Source organism: Pelodiscus sinensis, chromosome 19, assembly GCF_049634645.1.
Source record: "Pelodiscus sinensis isolate JC-2024 chromosome 19, ASM4963464v1, whole genome shotgun sequence".
Lineage (NCBI taxonomy): Eukaryota > Metazoa > Chordata > Testudines > Trionychidae > Pelodiscus > Pelodiscus sinensis.
In genome coordinates, this window is record NC_134729.1 from 14,516,223 (window position 1) to 14,543,566 (window position 27,344).

At 50.6% G+C, this 27,344-nt stretch overlaps 2 protein-coding genes across 4 annotated transcripts in view; one reads left to right on the forward strand and one right to left on the reverse strand.

Annotated features, from left to right (window-relative positions):
- ATP13A1 (ATPase 13A1) overlaps positions 1 to 23,235 on the reverse strand; it is a 33,283-nt gene extending 10,048 nt beyond the window's left edge. For all 3 annotated transcript variants that reach the window (XM_075902475.1, XM_075902474.1, XM_075902473.1), the window contains exons 1-19: positions 22,897 to 23,235; positions 16,106 to 16,195; positions 15,533 to 15,723; positions 15,243 to 15,315; positions 14,523 to 14,678; positions 12,559 to 12,628; positions 11,353 to 11,459; positions 10,593 to 10,722; positions 10,286 to 10,341; positions 9,565 to 9,691; positions 9,197 to 9,334; positions 8,470 to 8,590; positions 5,942 to 6,099; positions 4,124 to 4,299; positions 3,581 to 3,691; positions 2,847 to 2,972; positions 2,284 to 2,392; positions 1,433 to 1,629; positions 632 to 728 (exon numbers count right to left, since the gene is read on the reverse strand). In XM_075902475.1, the coding sequence (XP_075758590.1) occupies positions 632 to 728; positions 1,433 to 1,629; positions 2,284 to 2,392; positions 2,847 to 2,972; positions 3,581 to 3,691; positions 4,124 to 4,299; positions 5,942 to 6,099; positions 8,470 to 8,590; positions 9,197 to 9,334; positions 9,565 to 9,691; positions 10,286 to 10,341; positions 10,593 to 10,722; positions 11,353 to 11,459; positions 12,559 to 12,628; positions 14,523 to 14,678; positions 15,243 to 15,315; positions 15,533 to 15,723; positions 16,106 to 16,195; positions 22,897 to 23,211 (2,548 nt within the window). In that variant the 5' untranslated portion in view covers positions 23,212 to 23,235. The remainder of the gene's footprint in view (positions 1 to 631; positions 729 to 1,432; positions 1,630 to 2,283; positions 2,393 to 2,846; positions 2,973 to 3,580; positions 3,692 to 4,123; positions 4,300 to 5,941; positions 6,100 to 8,469; positions 8,591 to 9,196; positions 9,335 to 9,564; positions 9,692 to 10,285; positions 10,342 to 10,592; positions 10,723 to 11,352; positions 11,460 to 12,558; positions 12,629 to 14,522; positions 14,679 to 15,242; positions 15,316 to 15,532; positions 15,724 to 16,105; positions 16,196 to 22,896) is intronic.
- Positions 23,236 to 23,274: 39 nt separating this feature from the next.
- On the forward strand, positions 23,275 to 25,805 carry CHCHD5 (coiled-coil-helix-coiled-coil-helix domain containing 5). The gene is made up of 4 exons (XM_075902481.1): positions 23,275 to 23,430; positions 24,172 to 24,312; positions 24,774 to 24,925; positions 25,501 to 25,805. Coding segments are annotated over exons 1-3 (294 nt in total). The 5' UTR covers positions 23,275 to 23,428; the 3' UTR covers position 24,925; positions 25,501 to 25,805.
- The last annotated feature ends 1,539 nt before the right edge of the window (positions 25,806 to 27,344 follow it).

The window sequence follows — 27,344 nt, forward strand, 5'->3', positions numbered from 1 at the left end:
TGGCCACTTCTGATGTACAGGCTAAGAATGATCAAGGAGTCATTGCTGAAGGCACTAAAGCCGGTATCCTAGGGACCGTAGCTGGCCTGACTGCAAGGTCCCTAGCCTAAACAGAAGTGCGTCCCTTTACTCAGTTCAGCCTCACTTCGCCACGGAAGACAGAACAGACTCAAGGGGTGGGAGGCAACAGAAGCACTCCCCAAATGATTTCACAGGAGGCACTGAAACAAGAACCTGGAATGTTTAATCTGGATTCAGGGATGTTGCTGCCGAGTCTAATTCAGGGAGCAAGATTAACACACAGGCTGGTTACTCAAGGATGTCCAGAGTAGGGCCCCCATCAGGGCCAAGGAGTGGGGAGGAAGTCACTCTACTGTAAAGTGCTCCCAGAGTAGCAGCTTTGGAGCGAGTAGTGTAGAAGTACAAGCTGTGTGTGTATTGTACCAGCCTGCTGCTCATTTCACCCCAGTGAGACAATGCAGCTCCCAATGGAGCCTGCCAGATGAATTACTGACCAATCCCAGCTGAGAAAATCCCCAGTAAATAAATCCCTAAGACACCTGCCGCAGGTTCCACATGCCACACCCAGGGACACACAGAACCCTCCTCCTCACTGCATGCTTGCACTCACCCACGTCTGCATGCTTCAGGGCTCCAACGTCATTGGTCCCATCCCCACACATCAGCGTGACAAAGCCAAGCCCCTTTAACGCTGTGATGACAAACTCCTGCAGCGAGAAGGGCCCAGTCAGAAACCAACACCCGCACGAGCCAGGTGAGCTGCACACCCCACTGGCTGGTCACACTCCACACAGCACCCTCTTTGGGCATCCCCAGTCTTATAGTCATCGGGCTTTTGCTCCTGGGCTGTGTCTACATTGGCATCCCTTTCTGGAAAAGGTTACTTTCAAGTAGGAATAAGGGATCCTCCGGAAAAGGGCTTATTTTCTGGAAAATCGCATCTAGACTGGCGCTTTTCTCCGGCAAAAACCCTGAGCCGGAAAAAAGCAGCAGCCATGTAAATGCAAATGCCATGGGGGATATTTAAATCCCCCGCGGATTTGCAATTCCGAAGTGTCTCATTAGCATCCCTTTTCCGGAAAGGGATGCCAATGTAGACACAGCCCTGGTGCGAAGGACATGGCTCAGAGAGCAAGACAGGAAACCCTGCAGCTACTTGCCCCCCAGAGCCCTGAATACCCCCCTCTGCATCTTCTGAACTAAGCAATTCAGCAGAGGAGCAAGGGGCGGAGCATGCAGGGCCCAGTTACAATTCATGTGAGCGGCAGGTGCTGCGCCCATGGACTCCTTGGCATGGAGGAGTCCTTCTGAACTTGGGGAGTGCCTGCAGATAAGGCTCATGCTGTTAGTGGCTAGGATGCGCAGACAGGCAGTCACCTCACCGGTCCAACTGCACTGAGATTTTACAAACCTTTTGTTTTGGTGCCACCCTGGCAAACACCTGAACGTGGGGGATGAGCTTCAGCAACTGCTGTCTGCTTGCAGCCTGCAGGTAGGAGAGTCCTTCCCCCGTAACACACAGGCTATGAGGTGCCAGCTGTTGCAGGGAGAATGGAAAGACGGGGAGTGTGATGGTGCCATCAATTGACTGCCACTGCCAGGAGGAGTCTGGAAAAGAGCGGAGGCGGGGTGGGAGTCAGCCCAGACGCTGCCGTGTAGGACTCCAGGGAAAGCGCACAGAGCCAGGTGTCTGCAGTGCCGCATCACCTGAAACCCCACGCTAGCCACCCTGATTGCCAGACAGCAGGGTCAGCGCACTTCCCGCATGCTATCTCCAGGACGCCCAAGACCCCTTGCCACACCAAACCCAAGCTCCTCAGCATCTAATGCCTTTCTCCTCGCAGTCCCAGTGCTAGTGTCCCTGTTTTACCAATGGGGGAGAAGGCACAGAGGCTGATTTGCCCAAGGATATGCAGGGAGTCTGCAGCAGAACCAAGGTCTCTCGCCACCGCTGCCTTGCCCCAACCCTTCCACGCACAGGGGAGCCTGCCAGCTGCTATTACTTAGGTGCTCAGCTGGTCTGGCAAGCACACACGCAGACTGCTCCTGCCTGCTGCCGCTTGTGCCCTGCTCTGAGATGTGCAGGGGAAAGCTTCACAGAAGGCACTGGAGTATCTGGGACACTCGCTACACTTTCTGCCGCCAGAGATCAGTGTTACACTCCATGCCCTGGACAGGAAGCCAGGCCAGGGAATACATTAGAGAAGGCCTGTTGTCCCTTTCCATACCCCAGGGACGCCAGTCCCAGCTGGGATCGGTTACCTTTGCTGTGGGGAGGCTGCAGGATGAGGGTGTGCTCCTTCTGAACAAAGTGGAGTTCTTGGGCCACATGGCAGGCAGTGAGTGGGTTGTCCCCTGTGATCATCACTACCTGAGAGGGGGAAAGCGATGAAGTCACATGACATTACCAAGGCAGTCATGCTTCCTGCACACAGCCCTAGCTACACAGAAGACAGAGAGATTCCTAGACATTGACCAGGTCCCATCTGAGACGCTAACGATCACTGATGCTTTGTACAGCACCTTGTCCGGGGAGTCCAAACCCCAGAGCAAGGGTGGGCATGTGGCAGTGATCAGCTACTGCCTCCACCGTCACGTTTACACCAAGACGGGTTGTTCTTCTGAGATAGCTGCTTTGGGAGTTACGCTGAGCAGGTCTCTAGGTTGTGCTCTGCAGAGCTCAAACCAGATGATCGCAGTGGCCCCATGTGGCCTCGGACGCTACCAATGACTTCCATCTAAGAGGAGCGGATGATTCCAACACCCTGCTATCCTGGGAGAGGCTCATCCCAGCCAGTAGCTAGTCCCCTGATGCTGGCACTTACATGGTGCGATGCATTCTGGATTTCCCGGATGACGGGCTTGGAATCAGCTTTGAGAGGACAGGAGACTACAATGAAGCCGACAAATCTCAGGTCACATTCCAAAGCCTCCCGCTTGAACTCTCGCACCTTTCAAAGGACAGAACCACACCAGAGAGTTATGCACCACCACATAAGCAACGACACCCTCATCCACCAGGGACTGCCCCGAATGTGAATGCCAAAGGTATACGGAATGGTTCTGGATTCTCCCGCTGCTGCCCCAGAGAGGCACTAAAGGCAGTGTCCCCTTCAGTATTAGTTACCTCACCCCCTTTCTGAGCCCCCCACCTTCCCTCCCATAAGCACAGCAACTCTGCGTTATAAGTAGGGAAACCGAGGCATGGGCAGACAAAGCAAGTAGCCCAAGAATACACAAGTTACCAGCTGAAAACAGAAACCAGGAGAGCTGAGCCACAGTACCTTTATCTAACCAGCAAATAAAAATAAAAAAAATAAAGCAAAACACCACAATAGGATTCAGGTAAAAACCCCAAAACAGTTACAGGTTCATCTGTGGCTTATCACAACCATCTCTCCATGAGCTGTCTGCGCCCCCGTCACTGGGTCACCTCCCTTTGGGTGGGAGCTCTGACTCTAGGGCCCAGGCATGGACTCGGGGTGCTGATGATGGAAATCACGAGTTTGGTTATTACTCGCGCTTCATGCGAGGGGGTGTGGCATGGAGCCAAGTGTACCTGCTGGTGAGTGAGGTGCCCCAGCTCTCTGTAGCCAAGGGCAAGCACCCGTGCTCCTTCCCGTGAGATTTCTGTGTGCATGGTGCGGTAGCTGCTCGGGCACTGAGAGAACTGCAGAAAAAGTGGGGGGGAGGGGGGAGAAGAGGAGGAAACCCCTGGGTTAAACACCATATACAGGTCACAACGTGTCACATCAAATACACTGTGACACACACGGGACTTCCGGCTTGAGCTGGGGCAAGGAGCAGCAAATGACCCCACCGAGGGCAGGAGAGTAACTGTACCTGAGTCACCCTTCTGTCACCTTTCAGAGTGGCGGGCACAAGAACAAACAGCGTGGACTGAGCCACTCTGGATTGAACTGGGATTCATGTGGAGCTTTCAGGTGAGAAGAGGGGCCTCCGGGCCCTTTTTCAGGCCACAATCCCGGTTCTGGACTGGTGAGGATGGAGTCCCAAGAACCCAGGCAGGGCGGAGGCCCCATGAACGGACTCCCATTGTAGGGCACACCTTGCAGGCTCACTCCCTGTGTGCTGTGCTCACCATGGAGTGCAGGGTCTCTGGGGCCCCTTTCACAGCTGCAATGTAACAGAGATCAGTTGCGCCAATCTTCTCATAGGAAGCCAAGACGGACATTCTTTTCAGGGCACTGGCAAAATGAAAGCGCTGGTGAATTTTCAGTCCCTGAGTTTTAATACTTCTGGGGAAAACTTTCTCATCTGGAAACAAACAGATCGGGAAATCCTGAAAGGTTTCTCAGCATCGCATGCAGCATCTCTTCCCAGGAGCGAATCGTTCACGGAGAACAAACAAGTCTCCGCTCCCCAACCCAAGCCTTGGTGGTGACCGATGTTCTGGTCACACTGACTCACAGATGGAGTGGCCTGGGTCAGAACAAAGAGCTGCTTCTGAGCATGCCTCATCTGCAGGATGAGGAGGGATTTCTGGAGCTGGGGAGCGGCTAGAGAGAAGAGCTGTGGCAGCACAGCTTGGTCATGCCAAGTGCAACCCGCCTGCACCCCATAGGCCCATGCCACTGCAGCTGTCCCACTGCTCATCGAGCTAGCACGCAAGTCCTTGTGTACAGACTGTCCCGCCAGTGACACCAGCAAGGTCCCCTGCAGCACTTTGATAGCAGTGCCAGACCACTCGTGAGAGGGCTGCCAACGGGGAGCAAAATCGCCACAGGCCCAGCGAGCTAGAAAGCAGCTAGAGCCCTGTGCCCATTAAATCACTGCTGGAGCTCTGCACGGTGTGGTCCGGGCACCGTTGAGGGCTGGCTGGCCACAGCCCTGCCTGTTCTGAGGGGCCCAGAGCTGGGCCCTGCCTCCCCACAATGCCCAGGGCCCAGCGAAGTTTGTCTCCAGCCCTGCTCACGAGGATTATGTTGGACAAAGCTCACCCCATGCACAGGACTACTACAAAGCCCACATAAGACTTAGAGGGGTAGGCAAATTTCACTCATAGGAAGGAATTGGGAAGAGCAGCTTTATCATCATTTATATACAGGCAGTCCCCGAGTTACGCGGATCCGACTTATGTCGGATCCGCAGTTACGAACGGGGCCGTTCCTCTCCCTGGTCTCCAGCAGACCAGGGACAGGAAGCAAAGCGGCGGAACACGTGGGCAGCGGACAGGGCTGTCCGCTGCCCACGCGCTCCGAGGCTTGGCTCTGCTTTGCCCCCCCCCCCCCCGTCCCCCTGGTCTGCAGACCAGGGGGACGGGGGGGGACGGGCAAAGCAGAGCCAAGCCGCGGAGCGCCCGGCCAGCTGACAGCCCAGACGCGTGGAGGAAGAGGGGACCCAGAGTGAGCCAGGAATCAGCTATCCTGGCTCATGCAGGGTGACCCCTGCTGCGCTTCAGCTTTTAAGTGCATTAAGAACCTGCTGGCTCTTAATACAGTTAAAAGGCAGAGCCACAGTGGAGTTAACTCTCAAGGCCAGGAGCTAACCCTGCTGCAGCTGCCCCACTTATCGACTAATTGATGGAAAACCCATCAACTAGTCAATTAAACTAAATTTAACATCCCTACCCAGCCCAGAGCTTTCCTGAGTCCTGACCCTGACCCTGCCTCCCCTCCTACACCCCAACACTCTGCCTGATCCAGAGCTTGCACCCCTCGCCCCCACCCAAACCCCAACTTTCTGTGCCAACCCAATGAAAGATAGTGGGGGTGGGGGAGAGCAAGCAATGGAAAGACAGGAGATGGAGTGAGTGGAACCAGGCCTTCTGGGAAGGGGAGGAGTGATCTTGGGCGTAAAAAAGTTGGGGATCCCTGATCTACACACACACACACACAAACATGGGCTCTGGTCCCAGCTTGTACACTGGGTGCACACAGGACTTGGCCATTGTCTGTACCTTTGGTCACAGTCCAATCCACAGCCATCAGCATTGCTTTCTCCAATGGATCTCCCACCAGCGTCCCGTCATCCAACTGCACCAACGAATGGCACGTGGCAATCACTCGGTGGGTTTCTATAGGAATGTCCGACACCGGAGTCACTTCCTTCCCATCCCTATGTTGGAGACAGATGACGTTAACAGGCCTGGGCAGGCTCTCAAACCCATACATGTTCTACAATTTCCCCAAGCAAATATCTCCTGTCCCAGTGTCCTAAACAGTCAGAGCTTCTCACAGAAGAATGAAAGCTGTGGAAAGCTGTCCCAGTACCCCAGTGACCACTGTCACAGCCTCCTGGTTAATTCCAATTGAGCAGATGCCTTAATCGGAGCACCCAACATTAGTGCTGATCACAGCAACTGAATGCCCAATCAAAAAACCCAAATACCACAGAATACAGAGAATATATGGGCACTGCAGGAAGTACCCAGAAGTAATACCAACAATGCTACCCGTATGTGTTGGGAAGTGAGTGGCAGTGTGCGCATCTCTTACACACACACACACACACACCCCCACGCACGCGCATGCACGCTGCCTGCTGGGCAAGTTTCTGAGACACACCATGAGCAGTCTCTTTAAGGTACTCACTGAAAGTCCCCCGTCCCTGTTCTGCAGAGATGGGATACATGAGCGGGGAGAGGGAGAGAGTGTGTATGTGGTATGTGTGTGTCTTTTTGTGAGTGTGAAATAGTGTGTGTGCATGCGCAGGCTGCTAGGGAAGTCTCAGAGACTGGACACTCGCTCAACACTGGGAAGGCTCGTTCAAATCTCACTAGCTCTCTCCTGCTCTGTGGAGATGGGGTACAGGGTGGGAACAGGGGGAAACCCTGATAGCAGCACTCCTCCCTGCTCAGCACAGCCAGGTGGTGTAGGAGTACAGGACAGTGATACAATAAATTCAGGATTCACTGGTGTGGCGTCCTGACAGGTTTCCTGCTGTCAACATTCGGCTGCGTGCGTTTTCGTAGGCTCCCTCAGTATATCATGCCAGCTCTATGCAGGTAGCTAGCAGAATAAAACTCATGAGAGCCCCGAAAGACCACAGATTCAGATAAGATACCTAGGCATCCAACTCAGGTTCATTGTCGAAAGAAGCATATTAATAGGTGTCGGTAGCCTGATGACCCTTGAGCCCCTATGTATTTGTACCCGGGACAACGGACATGGCTCAATTGATGGTACAGATTTTACTATCGACCCCTAGGCCGGCCAAAGAATTAAGTCGAGGTACCCCAACATTTATAGACAGAAATGAACAATCTAGGATACTCACTGAATTTATCATCTTACGCATTAATGACGTGCTTGGTACCTCCCCTTGTACTTTCCTCCAAAGCACTTGCTGCTTCTGTCCATGCTAGCAGTTCTAGTGCTGAGACACACGGACTTGCAGGCAAACGTTTGCTTTTGACATAGCCTGTCTATTACTCTTAGTATAAGTCTTGCTTACTTTGGTTCAAGCACCAGGCCCATGCTTCGGGCTCTCTCTTTCTCCTATACCTGGGAGCAGCTGCAAGAGCAATATGGTTGCAAAGCAGCAAGAAGAAGGGCACTCAGATGCACACAGTTCTGCACAGCACTTGAACAGTGACCGCACAGCTTAAAGGGAACACAGCTGCTTGCGCAGACGTGTGACGTGCCACCCTGAGTAGCTGGGTCAGCAGGCACACGGGCGCAGGGGCAGTTATGTGAGCTGGACAATGCCCCACCTTCACTGTAGCCAATAACAGACTCCCAACACACAAAACAAAACTATTATTCATAAGCCAGAGAATAAGTGGGCACGAAATCACAAATTACAACAGCTGCACTTGTCTGACATTTGCTATAACTCCTCTGATTAGAGGGCATGGATACCACTCAGCCTCACTCTCTGTATGCTGTTCTTTTGATAAAGAGACTCCTCCAATCCTTGAAATAATTTTGTTTACAGTGAGTGTGTGTATTTATTTTCCACAGAAGGGGTCTTCTGATTCCTCATTGACAACTCACAACATTCCCATAATCCCAAGGGATCAGACTTAAAATGAAATAAACCTGGGAGGATTTTCTATGAGGAACCCTGACATTAAGGTGCACAGGGGCTTCATGCTGGTGCAGAGAGGCAGAAAGCGTTTCAGTTGAAATTCCAAACAAAGAACCAAATTCAAGAGCTCCGATGCTGCTAACTGGTGCATAATGTCATAGCCAGAGAACCTGCAGGATCCCCCCTTCCGGCTCAGGCCCTTCACTCCCCCAGATTCATCCTCTTCCCCAAGGAGCTGAGGGAAGCTCTCACTGGGGCCAGAGGCTCCACTGTTCAAATGTCACCAACATCTGATTACTTAGTTACACAGCATTTGGCATGCTGGATCCCTGGCCCGCCCAGTCATGCCTCCGAGATCTGACAGGGCCCACTAGGCATGTGAACCCTCCCACCACACACTGAACCAAACGTACAATCTGGTTAACTTTACCTATGAGGGCCCGTCCCATAGCTTACCTGAGCCCAGCCACACCTCTTACCACCAGGTGGTCACTGGTGAGGGTGCCGGTTTTGTCAAAGCAGCAAACCTGAACTTTCCCAGCAAATGGGATTCGGAAAGGTTCTGTACAGTACACATCTGAAAGAGGGAGGATGGGACTCTGTCAAGTGTCATGGAGATGCAGTAAAGGCGTGTTGGAGTCCTCAGCTACCTAGGATCTCTCTCAAATCAATCCAAAACCATGGCACTCAGCCACAATTTACTGAATGGCTGCTAATGGTCTTCCACTCTGTACCTGTGATATTTAAAGTCAGATTTAACCCCAAGGGGACATGGAAGAGGGGTGACAAGTCTGAAGGCCATTTACCCAGCTAGGTCCTTAGACAGGCACCTATCGTGAAGGGCCGGAGCACTTGCTGTAAAAGCAAATGAACGTGGATTTTGGAGCGGGAGCCTGTTTCTCCCACATACTCTACACTTAGGAGCTTACTTCAAAGCTGCAAAACAGTGTGAACCATTCTCCACCCTTCCCTACTTTGGAGGACACAGGAATCCTCCAAACATTCAGCACATATGGTGAACCAAGCAGGCATGGGACTCAACCTAGCTACCACTATTTGGAGAGAGGAGGTTGCCAAGGTGTATAAGCCAGCAATTTCACACATTTTATGTAGCCAAGTGCTGTTGTCCCGGGATACTGGACACTAGGCTGTTTCTAGACCTGCTTCTGGGAGGAGTACTTACAGAGCTTGGCCAGGGCAATAAGGGAGGTGTTGACAGCCAGAGACAGTTCAATGGGAAGTTCAGGTGGAACAACTGACGTCAGTATTAAAGTGCATTCCAGAAAGAGTTTGTATCGATTCCTGCTGGGGTCCTTGGTGCCTACAAAATAAAACCAGAAAGAGGCTGCCTCTCCGCTCTAGACAAGGTGCCCCACAATGAAAAGTTGGGCCCATCAGGGGCACAAACTACTGAGGAATGTGGGAGAAAACTGGAATGAGACACAGCTCATGCCCACGCACAGCAACGGCCCAGCTTCAACTGCCATCCCTCTTCTCAGCCTCCACTCTTGAGAGAAGCCAAGCCCAGGAAGAGGTGTTAAGAGCGCTCACCCTCAATCCACACATACGCTGCAGCAGCAATGGCAAACACCAGAAGGAAAAGGATGAAAATAAAGGTCTCCAAGTTGTTGGCTGTCACTCTCTTCACCCCAAAGAGGATTGTTCGCAGCAGCTTCCCCTGAGAGGAGAATTGCCTTCAATGCAAGAAGCTATTCTGCAGCGTGCAATACAATTTCTTGTAGAATACATGACAAATGTATAAAATGAGGACAGTCTACATCCTGATTCTCCGCTGCCACGGCGCAGAATACATTCCTTTCATTGGGCCTGCCACAGAGCCTGCCAGTGCAGGGCCACCCGCAGGCTGGGCATTTAACATGCTAACCAGCTGTAGGTCAGTTATGTGTGTCCCTCACTACTCTTTATGTAAGCAGCCTTGACTTTCCCCCAATTCGATTTGAAAAAGTTACCTTGCACTTGTCTGGGTTTACACGAATGGGCAGTAATTGTTACTATACAGTACTTTGCCCAAAGTCCTAGTGACTCTGTGGCACTCAGGATTAGAAGCCAGGAGGCTGACTAGAGCCTTGTGTTCTATCCTCTAGACCGTATCAGCCACCCAGAAAGGAATTCCAAGAACCAACCTAACTTTTTTCCTCTTCCAAACAGGTGAATAATCTTGCCACCATAATCTGAATTTCTCTCCAGCAACTGGTCAGAACTACCTCCCATAAACAGAACAGAAATGGGTGTTCTCTCATGGACTTCTTACCTGAGATGTGTTGAAACCAGTCCTCAGAACGTACGCCACACACCCATTATCCACAGCTGGAACAAAAGCAGTAATCACAGCATTAAGCTCAGTAGAGATCTTTTTATACACACATTATAGCTACAATTAAACTGAGGCAGCATGTTCCTCTCAGCCTGCAGGAGAACAAGGCTTCCTTCAGTAAAAGACTTATTTTAAGACTGAATTTAAAAATCATAGCCACTGCCCAGCAGTTATATTGTTTAAACGGAGCAGGCCGAGCCATGGCATTCCATCAACCACCGCCTTCTGCTTGGCAAGTACGTACGTTTCAGTCCCGTGCTGGCTTTCTGGGGGGGAATGTGCTGCACAACCTTTGTCCCCCCAAATACAATGTGAAGTCTGGCATCTGTCTGCATGTCCAGGATATGCTCTGGATCAAGATCCTCAATGGGCTCCTGAGAAAAGAATTCAGAGAAGCAGTTCTTGTTTCCAGTTAACTGGATTCGTACCACTCCTCTATGGTCCCATCTCCCTGAGGCACTTTCAGCCACCTTGTGGGCAGGCTGCAGGAACGGACTTTGGATTTGAACAGGATACCTAGCTCCTGCCTTCGTCCTAAGCGCAGAGCCGGTTACCCAGGAGAATCCTGGGGTCAGTGGATTTGCTCACACTTGGCCCATGCGTTTCAGCAGGGAGGTTATTTGAAATGTTATGTTGCCATGTTTGAATCACACACTGGAATGAACATGAGGGAGATTCACTGGGCTTGAGGCTCTTTGTGCTCCACCCTCCCATCTGCTCAAAGCAGGCCAGACTGAGGAATGTGGGGGAGTGCAGAGCTGTGCCCACACATTGCAATCCAGCCGTAGCTGCAGCCAGACAAAACAGACATTTGGTTTCTCATCAATCCTGGATATGGGGGTGGAGAACATCCAGACAGACCTGGATTTTCTGGGGCAGAGTTTACACAAAGATTGATCTGCACCTATAAAGTCTGCACAGTTCAGATGCTGTGGTGGCTGGAATGAAACTTGGTGCATGAACAATGAAGATGTAACAAGCTTTACACAGGGCCTGTTTCACACCTTCATCTGAGGCACAGACTCTCCAGTCAGCATGGCTTCATCCACAATGCACTTTCCACGGAGCAAGAGCACGTCACATGGCACTAGGTTCTCATGAGGAGATCGGCCTGCAATCAAGAGAGTAAAATGCTTGCAGGTTTCCAAATCTGTCCCATGACCTTCACCAAAACACAAGCTTTGATGTGGACCAGAAGCATGATAAAGGCCTTTAGACTGCACTGAAAGAAGGATTTAAAAGGAGCACAATTCTTACTGTCATTCAAACTTTAGAGACTGGGACAACATTCTGGAGCAATGTAATCTAAAAAACCATAAGAATATAAGAGTGGCTGTACTGGGTCAGATCACAGGTCCATCTAGCCCAGTGTCCTGTCTGCCAAGTCACCAATGCCAGATGCCCCAGAGGGAGTGGACACAACAGGGAATCATCACTTGATCCCTTTCCTGTCATCCATTTCCAGACAGAGGCTAAGAACACCATTCCTACCCATCCTGGCTAATAGCATTGAAGAACCTACCTCTAGGAATATGCCTAGCTCTTTTTGAACCCTGTTAAAGTCCTAGTCTTCTAACATCTTCTGGCAAGGAGTTCCAAACGTTAACTCTGCACTGTGAGAAGACTTCCTTTTATTTGTTTGAAACCTGCTGCCTATTAATTTCATTTGGTAACCCCTAGTTCTTATATTGTGGGAAAAAGTAAATAGCTTTTCCTTATCCACTTTTTCCACATCAGTCATGATTTTATAGACCTCTATCATATACCCCTTTAGTCTCCTCTTTTCTAAGATGAAAAGTCCAACTCTTTTTAATCTCTCTTCATATGGAAGCCATTCCAAACCCCCATTTTTGTTGCAGTACAGGGATGAAGACACAGCATCCCATTCCCCCTCAACCTCCATCCCAATCCTCAGCTTTCCACTCTTAGAACCGCTGACCTGAAGCAAGGCAGCTGCAGTGGATTTTAGTCCTAATATTTAGACTTCTATCTTGGAGAATCAAATTTGCAATCTGTGGGATTGGAACTTGAGAGACTCTCTCAGACCGGTGAGTTTTCAGCCATCAATTGGCATTTCAAGATTCTTTGCTGACATTTTTATGAGCATTTAAAGATGGTGTCTGGGTTGAATTTTAAATGTAATTAGTCTCAGTCAATACATGCATGTGGAAGCGAGGGCTTTCGAGTATGTCAATCATGCAGGCTGTTACCAATGGAAACAATATCCCCTGCGATGACCTCGTCGCTGGAAATGGGACGCCACTTCCGGTTTCTGTACACCTGCAGAACAAAAACAGTGAGAGAAAGAACACTGAGGATACAGCAGTTATTTTGAATTAACTTTAATAGCATCTACACAGACAAACCGCTATTTCGAAATACATTCAAAACAGTGGAGCCCTTATTTCAAATTTGATAATTCTCATTCTATGAGGAGTAACACCAAATCTGAAATAGCTATTTCGAATTAAGTGCTGTGTAGACACTTAATTCGAAACAGGGGGCCTCCAGCCCTTCCCACGAAGCCCTGGTGGCCACTCTGGGCACAACCAGGAAAACTTACTCTCCTCTCCCCCAGCCCTGGAGCCATTAAAGGGGTAGACCCTGGCCGCAGTGCCTGTGCCAGCTCCAAGCGCCTGCCAGCCCAGAGCCAGCAGTGGCCACCGGGGCCCCTGACCCAGTGGCCCCAAAACATGAGCCAGCAAGCCACTAGCAGCCAGCCCCCCACTGCTCCCCAGAAGCAGTCTGCCAGCTCCCAGGAGCCTGACAGGGGCTGGAGAAGGCGGGCGCCTTCCTGGTCCAGGGTGGAGATCATGGACCTTATTCAGGTTTGGGGGGGGGTGCCCCCAACTTCCATGATCTCAGCCCTAGATGGAGGAACACAGCCGTCTATGGTAGGATAGCTGCCAGCCTGGCCACCAAAGGCCACATGCAAACCCAGGAGCAGGTTTGCATGAAAGTCAAGCTGGTCTGGCGAGACCCCCAACCCTGAGCTTCCCCTCTCCCTTTTTCCCCAGGTTTCTCCCTCCCCTCTTCCACCCTCTCTCTTCCCCTCTCCCACCTCCTTTTCCCAGTCTCCCCAGAGGTCCATCCCTCCCCAGGTTTATTCAATAAACCCAGTTTCTATTTTTGAACATACGTGTCTTTTATTTGACATCAGGAAGGGGGGCTAGGGAGGGGTAAGTGGAAGGACGTGAGGGAGGAATGGGGCACGAGCTCCCGGTGGGGAGGACCAGGGAGGCTCTGAGGGTTCCTTGGGGTGGACGCTCTCTCTCAGGGCCTCCTGGATCTTGACAGCCCCCTTACAGATCCCCAGATGGCAGCCTGCAGCAAGTGCAGCCAGGCTGAGGGCAATGACCCCACGAGACACACCGGCGTGCCCAGGGACAGCTCTGGCTCCATGTGGCCGAGTGCTGTGGTGTCCCGAGTGTGGGCACTCAGGGCACTCCAAGACAGGACTGCTTTGCTGTCCCTCATCGAGGTAGACAAGCAAGCTGGGAACCCTGAGAACTGTCTGTCTGGGGCGGGAGTAGGGTCCCTTTAAGCACAGAGCTCAGTTAGCCTCAGGCAGCAGCCCCATACACTAAGTCCCAACCTGATGCCCTGACGGCACTGGTTCCAGCCAGCTTTAACTTCGGTTCAGGGTCCACTCAGTGTGGACTTGCTATTTCGAAATAGTTTTTGTATCTAGATGTGTTATTTCAAATTAGCTTAATTCGAATTAACTATTTCGAATGAAGTTAATTCGAAATAGTGCTATAGTGTAAACATACCCTTGGACTCGAAGCTGAACTGGGCTCTTTTGGAATTGCTCCCAATGAACCATCTTTCCCCTTGCTGAGCACACACATGCGTGACATAATCCTGTTGTTTTACAGTAAATCTGAATTTTAAACAAAGGTTAGAACTATTCACAATAAGAGGCCAAAAGCTCGGAATAACTTAGCAAGAGTTAAACAAGTGCATGCAAGGCAACACAGTGTCAAAAGGCTAATTGGACATAAGAAAAGAGGAAATACAGGAAATGCTTGTTCACTCCCCAAGGTGTGCCTATTTAGAGGTAAACACTGCTCTTTTCTACAGGCCATGTCTAATGGGCCTAGCACGCTCCTGGACTCTATACTCAACATCCCAGTGCAGAGTTTTTGATCATCATCCCTCTGCTCTCACTTACCTGAATCATGTATGGCTTGTTGCCCATTTTTCGGATCTCTGACATATTTCTCATTTGCTGTTGGACCAGAGAAGCTTCAAATGCCACCAGCATAGACAGGGTGAAGACACTGTAGTACCAATATTCATCCAGGCACCAGAGACCCACACAGAACACCTGGAGAAAATGGAGGTGGAAGCCAGTTCAGTACTCAGCCCATAAAGAAGCTAACATGTCCCTGAAGTCCAGCCCATCAGTGCCTGCACTATACACGAGCTTGGCACTAGCATGTCACAGAGACAGCTCAGCAGGAGGAAACAGAGTGTTGACTTGACAGGGACAGAACTCCTTTGTCCTCCACAGAACAGATGCAGCCTGTGCAGAGACAAGGCAAACACCTCCTCCAAGTGCTGTCCCGAACCAGTTCTCTAGCCTCAGGCTCTGGCCTCTCTGCTGAGGCTATCAACAAAGGGGGCAGTTCACGTCAGCTATGATGGGAACTGGAATAGCATCCACCACACACTGGCCAGTATGACTGACCAGAGATGTGTCAGCTCCTATCCCCAAAATCATAAAGTGTCCACCCCGCCCCCCAGCTACCACACACACTACAGTAGACGAAAAGTGCATTTTTGGCTTATGAAATTGGCTAGCTGTTTCCAGATTCCCAAACTAAGATTTCAGATTAGAGGGAATTTCCTCCTTTGCACCCTGAGGACAATAGTTACAGCTTTTATTTACCTGAAAGACAAAGAAAGGGGCTGTGGCTCTCTCTTTAAAGAGCTCCAAGAATTCTGGCACCACCATTTCTGCTCTGGAAAAGAATCAAACCTTGGTTAATGTTGGTGTTCTGGCCTTACATAAAACTACTGCAGCCTCTGGAGTACAAATAGAAAGTTCTGTTCCTGTTTGTACCAGAACATCTTCCCCTTCTTTTCATTTACTTTTAGATGCAGAGGGTTTGAATCTATAACCAGATTACCCAGAGACAGTCTGACACCTACAATTTCTGGCAGGCCCTGAACACTCACTTGTTCGTGCCGTATTTCTTTTCCGCCACTCGGATCTCTTTGTCCTCCTGGTAACCTCGGGCACTCTGGTAATAGCTGAGGGGGTGCTCCACCGGGAAAGCCACAGGAAGAAACTGTTTCTTGTCATCGACCTCGTAAGAGTACTTAATTTTCTGAAACTCAAAGGAAAGGGCTTCCTGGCCATCTTCATCCTGAAGGGATTATGCATAAGGGAAGAGCACATAGACTTTCACACCCAAGGATCCTTACAGTGGGCCACATCACTTCTGATATAATATAAGGAACAGTCCATGCACTGGCTTGGAAAGTATCAGATGGGACCACGTGGACATTTACATCTTTTGTTCCTAAACACTGTCTGTGAGACTACTGGTGTTAGCTACAAATGTTGCATTTTCTGAAGCCTCTTATTCCCTGCATGTGATGGATAAAAGCTGGCTTTCAGCCAAGCTCTGGGGTTTTAATTTAAATTAGTTTATGTGAAAAGCAAGTTGGAGAAGGGGACATTTGCTAAAAAACAGCATTCCTGGGCAGCTGTCAGCTATTACAAGGGGCTGGAGTCTAAGTCTGTACCTGGTCTCGATGAAGTGGCACAAGTTCTGCAGATCCATTATTTGGGGTTGGCACAACTTTAGCTAATGTAGCTTTCCTAGGGCTGGGTTCCTGAAAAACACAAGGTAAACATGCACTCTATAAAGCCGGTTACAGATACTAAAGGTCAGTGGAAGCCAAGAGGAATCCATGTAGTCACTGGGAGAGACTGTGAGCAAGTCAAACACATAGAACATTCCTCTCTAACTGGATGATCTGGATTTGTCATTGATATTTTAAAACTACCCAGGAAAGGCCAACATATGCAATGAGAATTATCCTATACCCTGACTCTCAAGATAGGACTGAGTTCCTAGTTGTTCTTTGAAAAGAGGCATGAGAGGGAGAGGGCATGAGGCAGAGGAATCAGGTGAACTTAGTTGAGCCAATATGTCAGGGGTGGCCAACCAGTTAGAGACAAAGAACCAAAATAGCTGTGGATACAGTGCAAAGAGCCACGTATTATATATTTATTTTGAGAGAGAGAGAGAATACAAAATGTAGTGACAAAAATAACATTACAGGACATTTCAGACAAAAACCAATAAAAAAGTCTCTAGTCACTTAAAAAATTCATGGCCAGTCCATAGATCTTCAGAGAACTTGACAAGGAATAAACATTAAAAAAAAAAAAAAACTTTAAAAATACAGTAATATTCTCATACTAAAAAAAGCATCCCCACCACGTATTTTAAATGTTACACTACTGCCCTATTAGGTCCTGTGAGTTTTTTTAAATTAAGCTGATCTGAGAAGTGCCTGTTTCACTCTAGCTTGTTGATCTCTAGTATGATTTCCTTTTTTTTTTTTTTAAACTCGCGAAGATTATGGCTTTTTTATAGTTCTAAAAATTTAGGTCTGTCCCAGACTACAAATATAAGAGGTTCAAAAACAATAATGGAGAGACTCATATATCTCAGAATAATTGCTTCAGCCTGGCAAACAATAGCCGTTGAATTTTCTTTAAAGAAACACAGTGTAAACCAGGTACAAGCTGATTCTTTTTTTGTCCTGCAATTTAAATATGACATCTGTGTTGGCTGCCTTATTCTGCATCCATGAAGACTCTGAGTTTAAGAGTGATAGAAATTTGAGTTTAAGGTGCTTCAGTTCCCCGCTCTAACCCAATGCCTCACCCCTCCCCCAGAGCCAGGCACTCCCAGTCCCCCCGCTCTAACCCAATGCCTTGGTCTCGGAGCCAACACCGCCATGCAGCTCAGAACTAGCAAGAGCCACATTTCTTTAAGCAAAGAGCCATGGGTTGGCCACCCCTGCAATATGCTGCAGAGGACAGAAAAGGGAATGGGAATAGCTGCACAGTTTGAGACTCTGAATACAAAACAATTATCCACAAGCTCTTCCTAGACTAGCAATCGTTGTAAGTCAGGTACATCTCACCAGAAAGAAAGTTTCCCATAAATTTGGTAACGACTCAGATTTGATCAGCAAGCTTGATGTCCTACTAACTTTGATATGATCAACACAACTGCTCAGCAAACCAGGAGTTCCCCTTCTGACTGCTCTAATGATGCCCAACAAAAACACAAGTATCATCGGCATGCTCTCGAACCTTCTCCACATGCATGGTGCTATGGTAATTTCTCTACAGACACCCAGGGTGCTCCCAGACTACTCTGCTGAAGTGTCCTCTGTGTGCATCCTATATCGAAGGAGCTGAACACCTCACAGTATGGAAAAACTTAGCTTTGCAGAAATGTTATTATGTACGCTCTCAGTGACTGGTGTGGATACACCTATGTCCTTGCAATATCAGAAAACTTTAAAACAAAGCACATGTGGGAAGTTCCCAGAAGCTTACCACTGCCATTCTAATAAAAATCACAAGTCATGTTCAAACAGCGTCATATGATCTCCCTTATACTCGAGGCAACTGAGCTAGATTAGGGCAAACATGACAGAATTCACTCAACAGTCTGAGGACCCTGGCATGGAGGAACACTAGGCAGCTGAGGATCATTATGAGCTATGAAGATTTTCAGTGAGGGACAGAGAGAGGAGACTTACGATCCTGCATCATTCCACACTATTTTAACTGACTCCCTTTTTAAATTTCCCAGGTTTGTCACCAATTTTTGAGTTTTGTTTTCAGACATAAAGGAGAGAAAAGGTTGTAGTGGTGGGGAAGACATAATCCAATGGTACCTTCAGGTCCTTATGAGCATCAGATAGCTAAGTATTAGCAGAGAGACTTTGACAGAAAAATGCACTATGCTATGCAATCTTCTAAGGCAGTGGTCTCCAACCTTTACACACCCAAGATCACTTTTTAAATGACAGAACAAGCCAAGATCTACTGCCCCGCTCCTTCCTTGAAGCCTCGCCCCCTCTATTCTTCCTCTCCATCACTTGCTATCCCCAACCCTTATACTGCTGCTTTCCCCCCCCCCCCCCAATTCTTCTGTAGGTAGAGGTTTTTCCAACATTTGGCCTGTCTAGACTGGACCAAATGTCAGAAAAATCCCTTCTTTTGGAAGCCTAATAACCTGCCTAATTTTTCATTTGCACTCAGTTACTTGCATGCAGGACACCTTCAGCCACCCTGAAGAATTCTTTTGGTTTCCTTGCTATTTACATTGTTAATTCCTGTTACTCAAGTTCTAGATCAGGGATGGGGAACTTAAGGCCTGAAGGCCAGTTGTGGCCCCCGGCTTGCCTGGATCTGGCCCCTGAAGCTTTGGGCTGTCCCCCCAGCATTGGGGAGCCCGTGCTGGTGCTCCAGCCCCTCCACAGGGCTGGAGCACACAGACTCTACTAGCCTGGGCCCCCCTAGGCTCTGGTGTGCAAGGGGAATGTGGGTAGTGTTGTTTTTCTGCTTCTCAGTCAGGGGCCACATCAGTGAGGGTTGGCTTTTTTTATTTTTTTGTTTGTTTTGTTTTTCACTTGTGTGAGGCCCCCAACTCATTTTTCTGTGGTCAGCAGCCCTGACCCAAAACAGATTCCCCACCTCTGTTCTAGATGTTTATCGCTCCTGACAAAGATAACTATATTTGTAACATATACAGCTACAGAGGGTTTTGAATAGCTACTGCCTGCAACCCATAGCAGTAACAAGTTGTCTAGTCAGACACACTACCCACAATACTAGGCAAACATTAAGACATGGCCCATAGTTTTGTCAGCCAGCTGCAAGGGCTCCTTCACTTTGAGAACACCTTGACTGTCTGAATAAATGTCCAGGGTACAGTTGCAGACCTATGCCAGCTACTCTAGAGACTAGTTAATGAAACTGTACCAGAAGTTTTTTTGCCAACTTGCAGTTAGACATGCAACTGCTCCTAGGAGGAAGCTACAGACAGTTACAGGAACAGCCATAAAGTGGGTGCATAATTGGCTGGATAACCGTAGTCAGAGAGTTGTTGTTAACGGTTCTAAATCCTGCTGGAAAGGGATAACAAGTGGAGTTCCTCAAGGGTCTGTTTTGGGACCCGTACTGTTCAATATCTTCATCAATGATGTAGATATTGGGATAGAGAGTACGTTTATTAAGTTTGCAGATGATACCAAACTGGGTGGGGTTGCGACTTCTTTGGAGGATAGGGACATAATTCAAAATGACCTTAGCAAGTTAGAGAAATGGTCAGAGGTAAACAGGATGAGGTTTAATAAAGAGAAATGCAAAGTGCTCCACTTAGGAAGGAACAATCAGTTCCATACATACAAGATGGGAAGCGACTGTCTAGGAAGGAGCATGGCGGAAAGGGATCTAGGGGTCATAGTGGACCACAAGTTGAATATGAGTCAACAGTGTGATGCTGTTGCGAAAAAAGCAAATATGATTCTAGGTTGTATCAACAGGTGTGTTGTAAGCAAAACTCGTGAAGTCATTCTGCCGCTCTACTCTGCACTAGTTAGGCCTCAGCTGGAGTACTGTGTCCAGTTCTGGGCGCCACATTTCAAGAAAGATGTGGAGAAATTGGAAAGGGTACAGAGAAGAGCGACAAGAATGATTAAAGGTCTAGAGAACATGACCTATGAAGCCAGGCTTCATGAACTGGGCTTGTTTAGTTTGGAAAAAAGAAGATTAAGGGGGGACATGATAGCGGTTTTCAAATATCTAAAAGGGTGTCACAAGGAGGAAGGCGAAAATTTGTTCCTCTTGGTTTCTGAGGACAGGACAAGGAGTAATGGGCTTAAAGTGCAGCAGGGGAGGTTTAGATTGGACATTAGGAAAAAATTCCTAACTGTCAGGGTGGTCAAATATTGGAATAAATTGCCAAGGGAGGTGGTGGAATCTCCCTCTCTGGAGATATTTAAGAACAGGTTAGATAGACATCTGTCAGGGATGGTGTAGGTGGAGCTTGGTCCTGCCTTGAGGGCGGGGGGCTGGACTCGATGACCTCTTGAGGTCCCTTCCAGTCCTATTATTCTATGATTCTATGAAGCAAACCAACCAGCCCAGTTGCCACAGTGCCTCTCAGGTCCCAGCAACAGGTGGAACAACGCATACTGATAAAGAAAGCTAAGCGGCACCCCAGATATTTGTGCAATTCTTTTTGTGCTAAAATAGTTATCACACCTGCAAGCATGGCCAGCCCAGCCACATACATCCCCAAGTAAAACCAGACCAGCTTGGCTAGTCCAGATTCAAAGGAGAGATATTTCTATAAAACCAAGTGTTTTATACCCCACCGATAATCCCCCTGCCATTCTGTTTCACTTTCTTCCTACAAGCGTGAAGTGTTACGCTAGCACAGTGATCTCCAACCTTTTTAACCACAAGATCACTTTTTCAATTTAAGTGCAATATAAGATCTATCTCAAACCAAAGTACCCTCGCCCCACTACCTTCCCACCCCTTCTTTGAGGCCTCACCCTGCTCACTCCATCCTCACTCACTTTTACCAGGCTGGGTAGAGGGTTGGGATGCAGGCTCTGGTCTTGGACCAAGGGGTTTGGAGTGTGGGAGGGGCTCCGGGCTTAGCCCAAGGTCAGGAGCTGAGATCCAGGAGGGGTTTCAGGATGCAAGCTCTGGGAAGGAGTTTGGGTGCAGGGGGACTCACGTCTGGTGCAGGAGATTGGATGCAGGAGGAGGCTCAGGATTGGGACAGGGGTTCAGGAAGCAGGCTCTGGCTGGGTGCCATTTAACTGAGATGGATTTCAGGTGGTGGAGCAGTGGGGTTAAGGCAGGATTCTCCTGCCCTGGCCCTGCACCACTCCTGAAAGCAGCTAGCACGTACAGCAGTGGCTCCAGGGCATCATGGGCTGCCCCTCATCTACAGGCACTGAGCCCACAGCTTCTACTAGCCATGGCTCTCCATTATTGATCAATGGGAGCTGCAGGAGCGGTGTCTGCAGGCAAGGACAGCATGTGGAGACCCACCCTGTTCTGCCTTTCTCAGGGGCTGCAGGGACATGCCAGCCACTTCAAGGACCGGCAATTACCATAAGGATAATTACTACTGCCATGACAGCTTAAACATTTTAGAACTCACTACTCAAAGCTTAAGAAATGAAATGAAATGCAAATGAAAATTATGAAATGCACACACCAGTCAAAAAATAACACACTTCGCAAGCAGTAAAACGATTAACAACCACCCTCCATTTATGTGTTGGGTCAAGGGATGAGAGTGAAGAACAGTGTGTGTTTGTGAAAATAACAGACACACACACACAGTGTGTGAGAGTAACAGAGTTTTGCACTGTCAAGCTCCCTCCATCCCCTTATCCCTGTGTGGAGACAGTGTACAGAAGTGGTGGGGAGGGGGGGGAGATCACCCTGACATCAGCACCTCCCCTCTTCTCCCTCCCACACCCTGCACAGCAAACAGGAGGCTCCCAGGGGGGCAGCTCCAAGGCAGAGGGCAGAAGCAGCATGACAGTGGATGGAGGGGCAAACAAAGTGCTAGCACTGGATAGCTTCCTGTCCAACACAGTCAGGATCACCTGTCAGAGGCTCCAAGACCTACCAGTAGATCCTGATCTACTGGTTGGTGATCACTGCTATAGGGCTATTAAACCACTGCCATGTCACAGCAAATGAGTCATCCCTGTAAACTCAACTGCCACCTCACACCAGAGAAGTGGCTGCAGTTCCACAGACAGAGAAGCAACCCTGCTGGATAGTTACTGGTATCCATGGTGGCCCGTCAGAAGTGTTATTACTCGTTATTGTTACTTTACATCTCTACAGCCTTCTCTACCCCACACCAGCATATTACAGCAGACAACTCATGGGCAGCAGAGGAAGGGGAAACATCCAAACTCAAGACACTAGAGTAGCCTCCTAGTATTCTATAGAGATCCCAATGGACATTCCAATGTCTCCATGTTACAGAAGGGACAAAGGGAGACTGGGTTTCACTCTGAGCCACCCAGACTAAGAAAACGAAAGGCAAGTGAGAAGGGAGGTGACCCTACCCAAGAACTGCCTGGGCCAGGCCAATGGTCCATCTAGCTCATCATCCTGTTTTCCAACAAAGGCTTATTCCAGATGCTTCAGAAAAAGTGAACAGCAGAGGGCAGGGATCCAGGGACCCTCCCCGTCACCCAGGCCCAGCTTCGGCTGCCAGAGGTTCAGGGCCTGCAGAGCAGGGGAGGGACCAACAATCAACGGACCCACCCACGTCTCCGCCCCAGCCCCGGGCCGGCCACAGCTCAGCGGCACGGAAAAGCCCCAGGCAGGGCTCAGGGCCCCAGCTTCAGCCCGGCCCGGCGGAGCTTCGGCTTGGGGGGGCTCCAGAACCTCGCACGTGGCGACCTTTGACCCCGAACGCTTCCCCGCTCGCGCGACCCCTGACCCCATGACTCACCCTGACGCAGGTGAGCGCGCAGTGCGCGTGCACGGACCACAGTCCCGAGAGCGCGGTGAGCAGGTGCGCGACCCCGATGGCGGCGAGCGCCAGCAGCGCGGCCTCGGGGGGCCCGCGGCCCGAGCCGGCCTCCTCTCCCTCCGCCTCCCCCCACACGGCCCAGACCCGGGGCCCCCACAGCCACAGCCAGGCCGGGTACAGCCCGGCCACGAACGGCAGCACGGTGCCGTGCAGCAGCCGGGGCCGCCGCCGGTACAGGGTGACCGCAGAGACCAGCTCGTCCGCGGGGCCCGGAGCCACAGCGGCCGCCGCCATCTTCCGGGAGCCCTCCTAGCAACGCGCCGCTTCCGCTTCCGGGGACACGGTGCCCTCAGCCCCCACCGCGCGTGCGCTACACCGCGCCGACAGGCCGCGCATGCGCGGCGACTGGCCCGATTGCCTCTAGCGTCGTGGCTCGGCGGGAGTCTGTGCGCATGCGGCCTGGGACGGACCGCGGAAGTGGCCTGGCTGCGCCTGTGCTCCGCGCGGCGGCATGTGAGCGCGGGGGCGGGGCTGGCCGGGGGGGGCAGGGTGGCCCCTGGGACGGGACGGGGGGGCAGGGTGGTTCCTGGGGCGAGCCTGGCCCCTGGAGGGGGGGCCGGGGGGTGCAGGGTGGTCCCTGGAGGGGGGGCCGGGGGGGGCGAGCCTGGGCCCTGGAGGGGGGGCTGGCCGGGGGGTGCAGGGTGGTCCCTGGAGGAGGGGCCGGGGGGGCGAGCCTGGTCCCTGGAGGGGGGGCCGGGGGGTGCAGGGTGGACCCTGGGACGGGAGGGGGCAGGACGGGACGGGGGGTGCAGGGTGGCCCCTGGGGCGAGCCTGGCCCCTGGAGGGGGGGCCGGGGGGGCGAGCCTGGCCCCTGGAGGGGGGGCTGGCCGGGGGGTGCAGGGTGGTCCCTGGAGGGGGGGCCGGGGGGGGCGAGCCTGGCCCCTGGAGGGGGGGCTGGCCGGGGGGTGCAGGGTGGTCCCTGGAGGGGGGGCCGGGGGGGGTGAGCCTGGCCCCTGGAGGGGGGGCTGGTCGGGGGGTGCAGGGTGGTCCCTGGAGGGGGGGCCGGGGGGGGCGAGCCTGGCCCCTGGAGGGGGGGCTGGCCGGGGGGTGCAGGGTGGTCCCTGGGACAGGGTGCAAAGGGGGATAGTCGCTGGGGGCATCTGGCCCCCCGGCCGGGTTGGGGGAGGTGCGTGGGGCATTTCCTGAGTGGGAGGGGGCCGGGCGCTTCCCGCTGACTCTCCGGTCTCTCCCCAGGGAGGCCGCCCTGGAGGTGGCGGCGCGGTACTGCCGCGACGAGATGGAGCAGTACGGGCGCTGTGTCGCCTCCAGCCCCACCACCTGGCAGCAAGACTGTGACCAGCTTAAGCTCAACATATCCCGCTGCGCCTCCTCCCAGTGAGTGCAAGGCCCCTCTCCTGCCCCACTCAGCCCAGCCCTCTGTGCTCCTAGTGGGGGTCTGCCCTCAACCCAGCCAGTGGCACGAGGCACGACCTTCTGTCCAGCCAGCTCTCTACACACCCCATGGCTCCCATCGCCATGGTATCTGAGCAGCTCATGCAGGTGCATCAGTATGCCCCCACCTTTACGAGCTGAGGGGCTATTCACCCCATTGCATAGCTGGAAGCAGAGCAGCAGGGAGAGGAAATGACCATGGCCACACCAGGGCCTGGACTCCGTTCATAGAGTAATATGAATTCTGTAACCACAAGGCCAACCTGCTCCATCTGTTGTGCATCCAATTGCTAAAATTTTACACCTGCTGCTGAGCACATTCCTGACTTCCCTACAGCTACTTTCTCTAGAGATTTAAACATGTTCTTAGAGCTCAGGGTCTGTATGTGCTTGCTTTTTTGCAGCCCCATCGTGCAGAAGATCCGCCATGACTGTGCCGAGCCCTTCACTGCATTTGAACAGTGCTTGAAACAGAACCAGGCCTCTGTCATGAACTGCACAGAACACATTAACCAGTTTCTGATTTGTGCCGATCAGGTGAAGCTGACAACTTAAGGTGAATGAAGTGTCAGCTGGAAACTTGAAAGCCTCTATTCATCTCTAGCAGAGGCAGTCTACCTCTTCTCCAGCCCTAGAGATTGCTTCCTGGAGTCAGATTGGAGACCAGAGGGCCAGCTGTAACCATGGTTCTTGCAATAGTGACACTTGACTGCGAAAAGCCAGAGTGACCAGATAACATGTTTCACCCAAGTCTCCAATTAAGTAGCAGATGGTAATGACAGTCACCATGAGCTTGAGCTGACAGCCATGTGATGAAAACCATGAACACTGTTGCCAATCCCTTGAGCCATCTTGGTTGCTGCCATGAGCCTATGACTTCAATCTCACTTACAATCTGGAGTAATGTACATCAAGCTTTTGCAGTAGAATCTGCTACTTGACTTCTCTGAGCACTTTCTTTCAAAGGATTTGGGCTTTGATGGAGCAGTATAAAAATCATCTTGTTAATTTTGTGGAAACTCCTAGAAAGCTGCAGAATTACTTATCAGCTGTCTGTAAACGCTATAACTTCAGGACTAGAGTTTCACATATTGCATAACCACTGACTCATTTCCTGCTGTCTTTCCACAGGGAACATGGAACACCTTCACCTTCAGGAATGAGACCAGCTTTCCTAGCTGTGGGGCAGTACCTGGCACAAAACAGAACGTGGTACAAGACTCCATGCTCTGGCTTCCCTCCGTTTCCAGCCACATGCACCTGAACAGTTGGATTCCCAGCTGGAAACATTCTGATGTCAGAATTTGCCAGGGTGCTGTTAGTGCCACTTTTTCTCTCTGCTCTCACACAGCCCTAAACAGCACCATTAATTAATCAATCAGCTACAGAAACTGTAAGAAAGAGACAATAAAGGCTCAACTCTGCACTGAAATTGAGACGGATGGCTGAAATTGACCCTTAACTTGTCCTGTTTACTGCAACGTATTCTTTCCTACTCCCTACAATATTTGGGCACAGTGTTTCTGTACCCCAATGAATAATTCATAAAAACTAAAGAGCTGGCTCTAGCTTCCTCCTGATGATATGGGGAACTGCTGTGAGAATCTGGCTGACAGCACTGAAATCCACGTGATAAATAAAGAGGGAGCATCAATCTGTTTAGGTCCCAAAACTGAACAGCCCCAAAACTATTCATCATTCCCATTGCTGACATGTTACTGAAAGGCTGTAGATACGCCTGACTTATGCTCTGCTTTGGAGCCAGCAGAGGGAGTCTTGTCAACAGCCCGAGCTGTAGGGATACCTGATAACTAGCACTGCCCATGTTTGAAATGCTTTACAGAACTTGACCATAATAGAAACAAGATGACAAACACATGCCTACATGGTGGGAGAACACTGATATAGAGGGTGGTGACAGGGAAAGAGAGGTAATTTTAGAGTTGCAGACAATGTAGGGGAATGAAAATGACACAAAACATAGTGGATTGTTCTCATGAGAGAGATGAATTAAGGACAAGAGGTTTGGCTTTGTGAATCCTTTGAGCACCTTGCTCTGCAAGGAGAGCCATCTTGAGCATTCCCAAAGCAGACACAGCTGTACAAGAAACACCGCTAGGGCAGAGTATGGGGCATTGGGTCTTCTGGGTTCAATTCCCAACACTTCTGGTTTGATTTCCAAACTTGCGAGAGTCTTTGGTGGTGATCAATGGCTACCTCTAGACTGGCATGATTTTCTGCAAATGCTTTTAACGGAAAAGTTTTTCCGTTAGATTGACACAGACGCTTTTGCGCAAAAGCACTTATTGTGGAAAAGCATCTGTGCCAATCTAGATGCGGTTTTGCGCAAGAAAGCCCCGATCGCCATTTTCGCCATCGGGGCTTTTTTGCGCAAAGCAGTCCTGAGCTGTCTACATTTGTGCAAGAGGGCTTTTTCCCGAACGGGAGCAGCATAGTATTTGCGCAAGAACGCTAACAATCTTACATCAGATCGTCAGTGTTCTTGCGCAAATTCAAGCGGCCAGTATAGACAGCTGGCAAGTTTTTCCACAAAAGCAACTGCTTTTGCAGAAAAACTTGCCAGTCTAGATGCAGCCAATGTGTGTGCAATGGGGATGAGTCCCATCTACCAGCAGAGGTATAAGGCTTAATTTGGATGTTAAAGTATTTTGAGACACTCAGAGGCCATAGAGAAGGACACACTGATAGGCTTATTCAGACTCTGCTTCTTTAAGCTGCTGGGGCCACCCAACAAGAGAGAGAGGTACAGGCCGTGAGCCCAGGCAGTGCACCCCTGTGTAGTGAAGGGAGCCCTATTCCTTGTATAGAAACCAGAATGTGGATGTCCAATCACATATTCCGCAAGTCCCATATTCTAAATCCTGCTGTGAGTCTGTAGCATGCTTTAATTTGAGGCAGTCACCTTCCACGGGCTCAGCAAGGACCAAGCAAGGTTTATCTCTGACCTGGTTCCT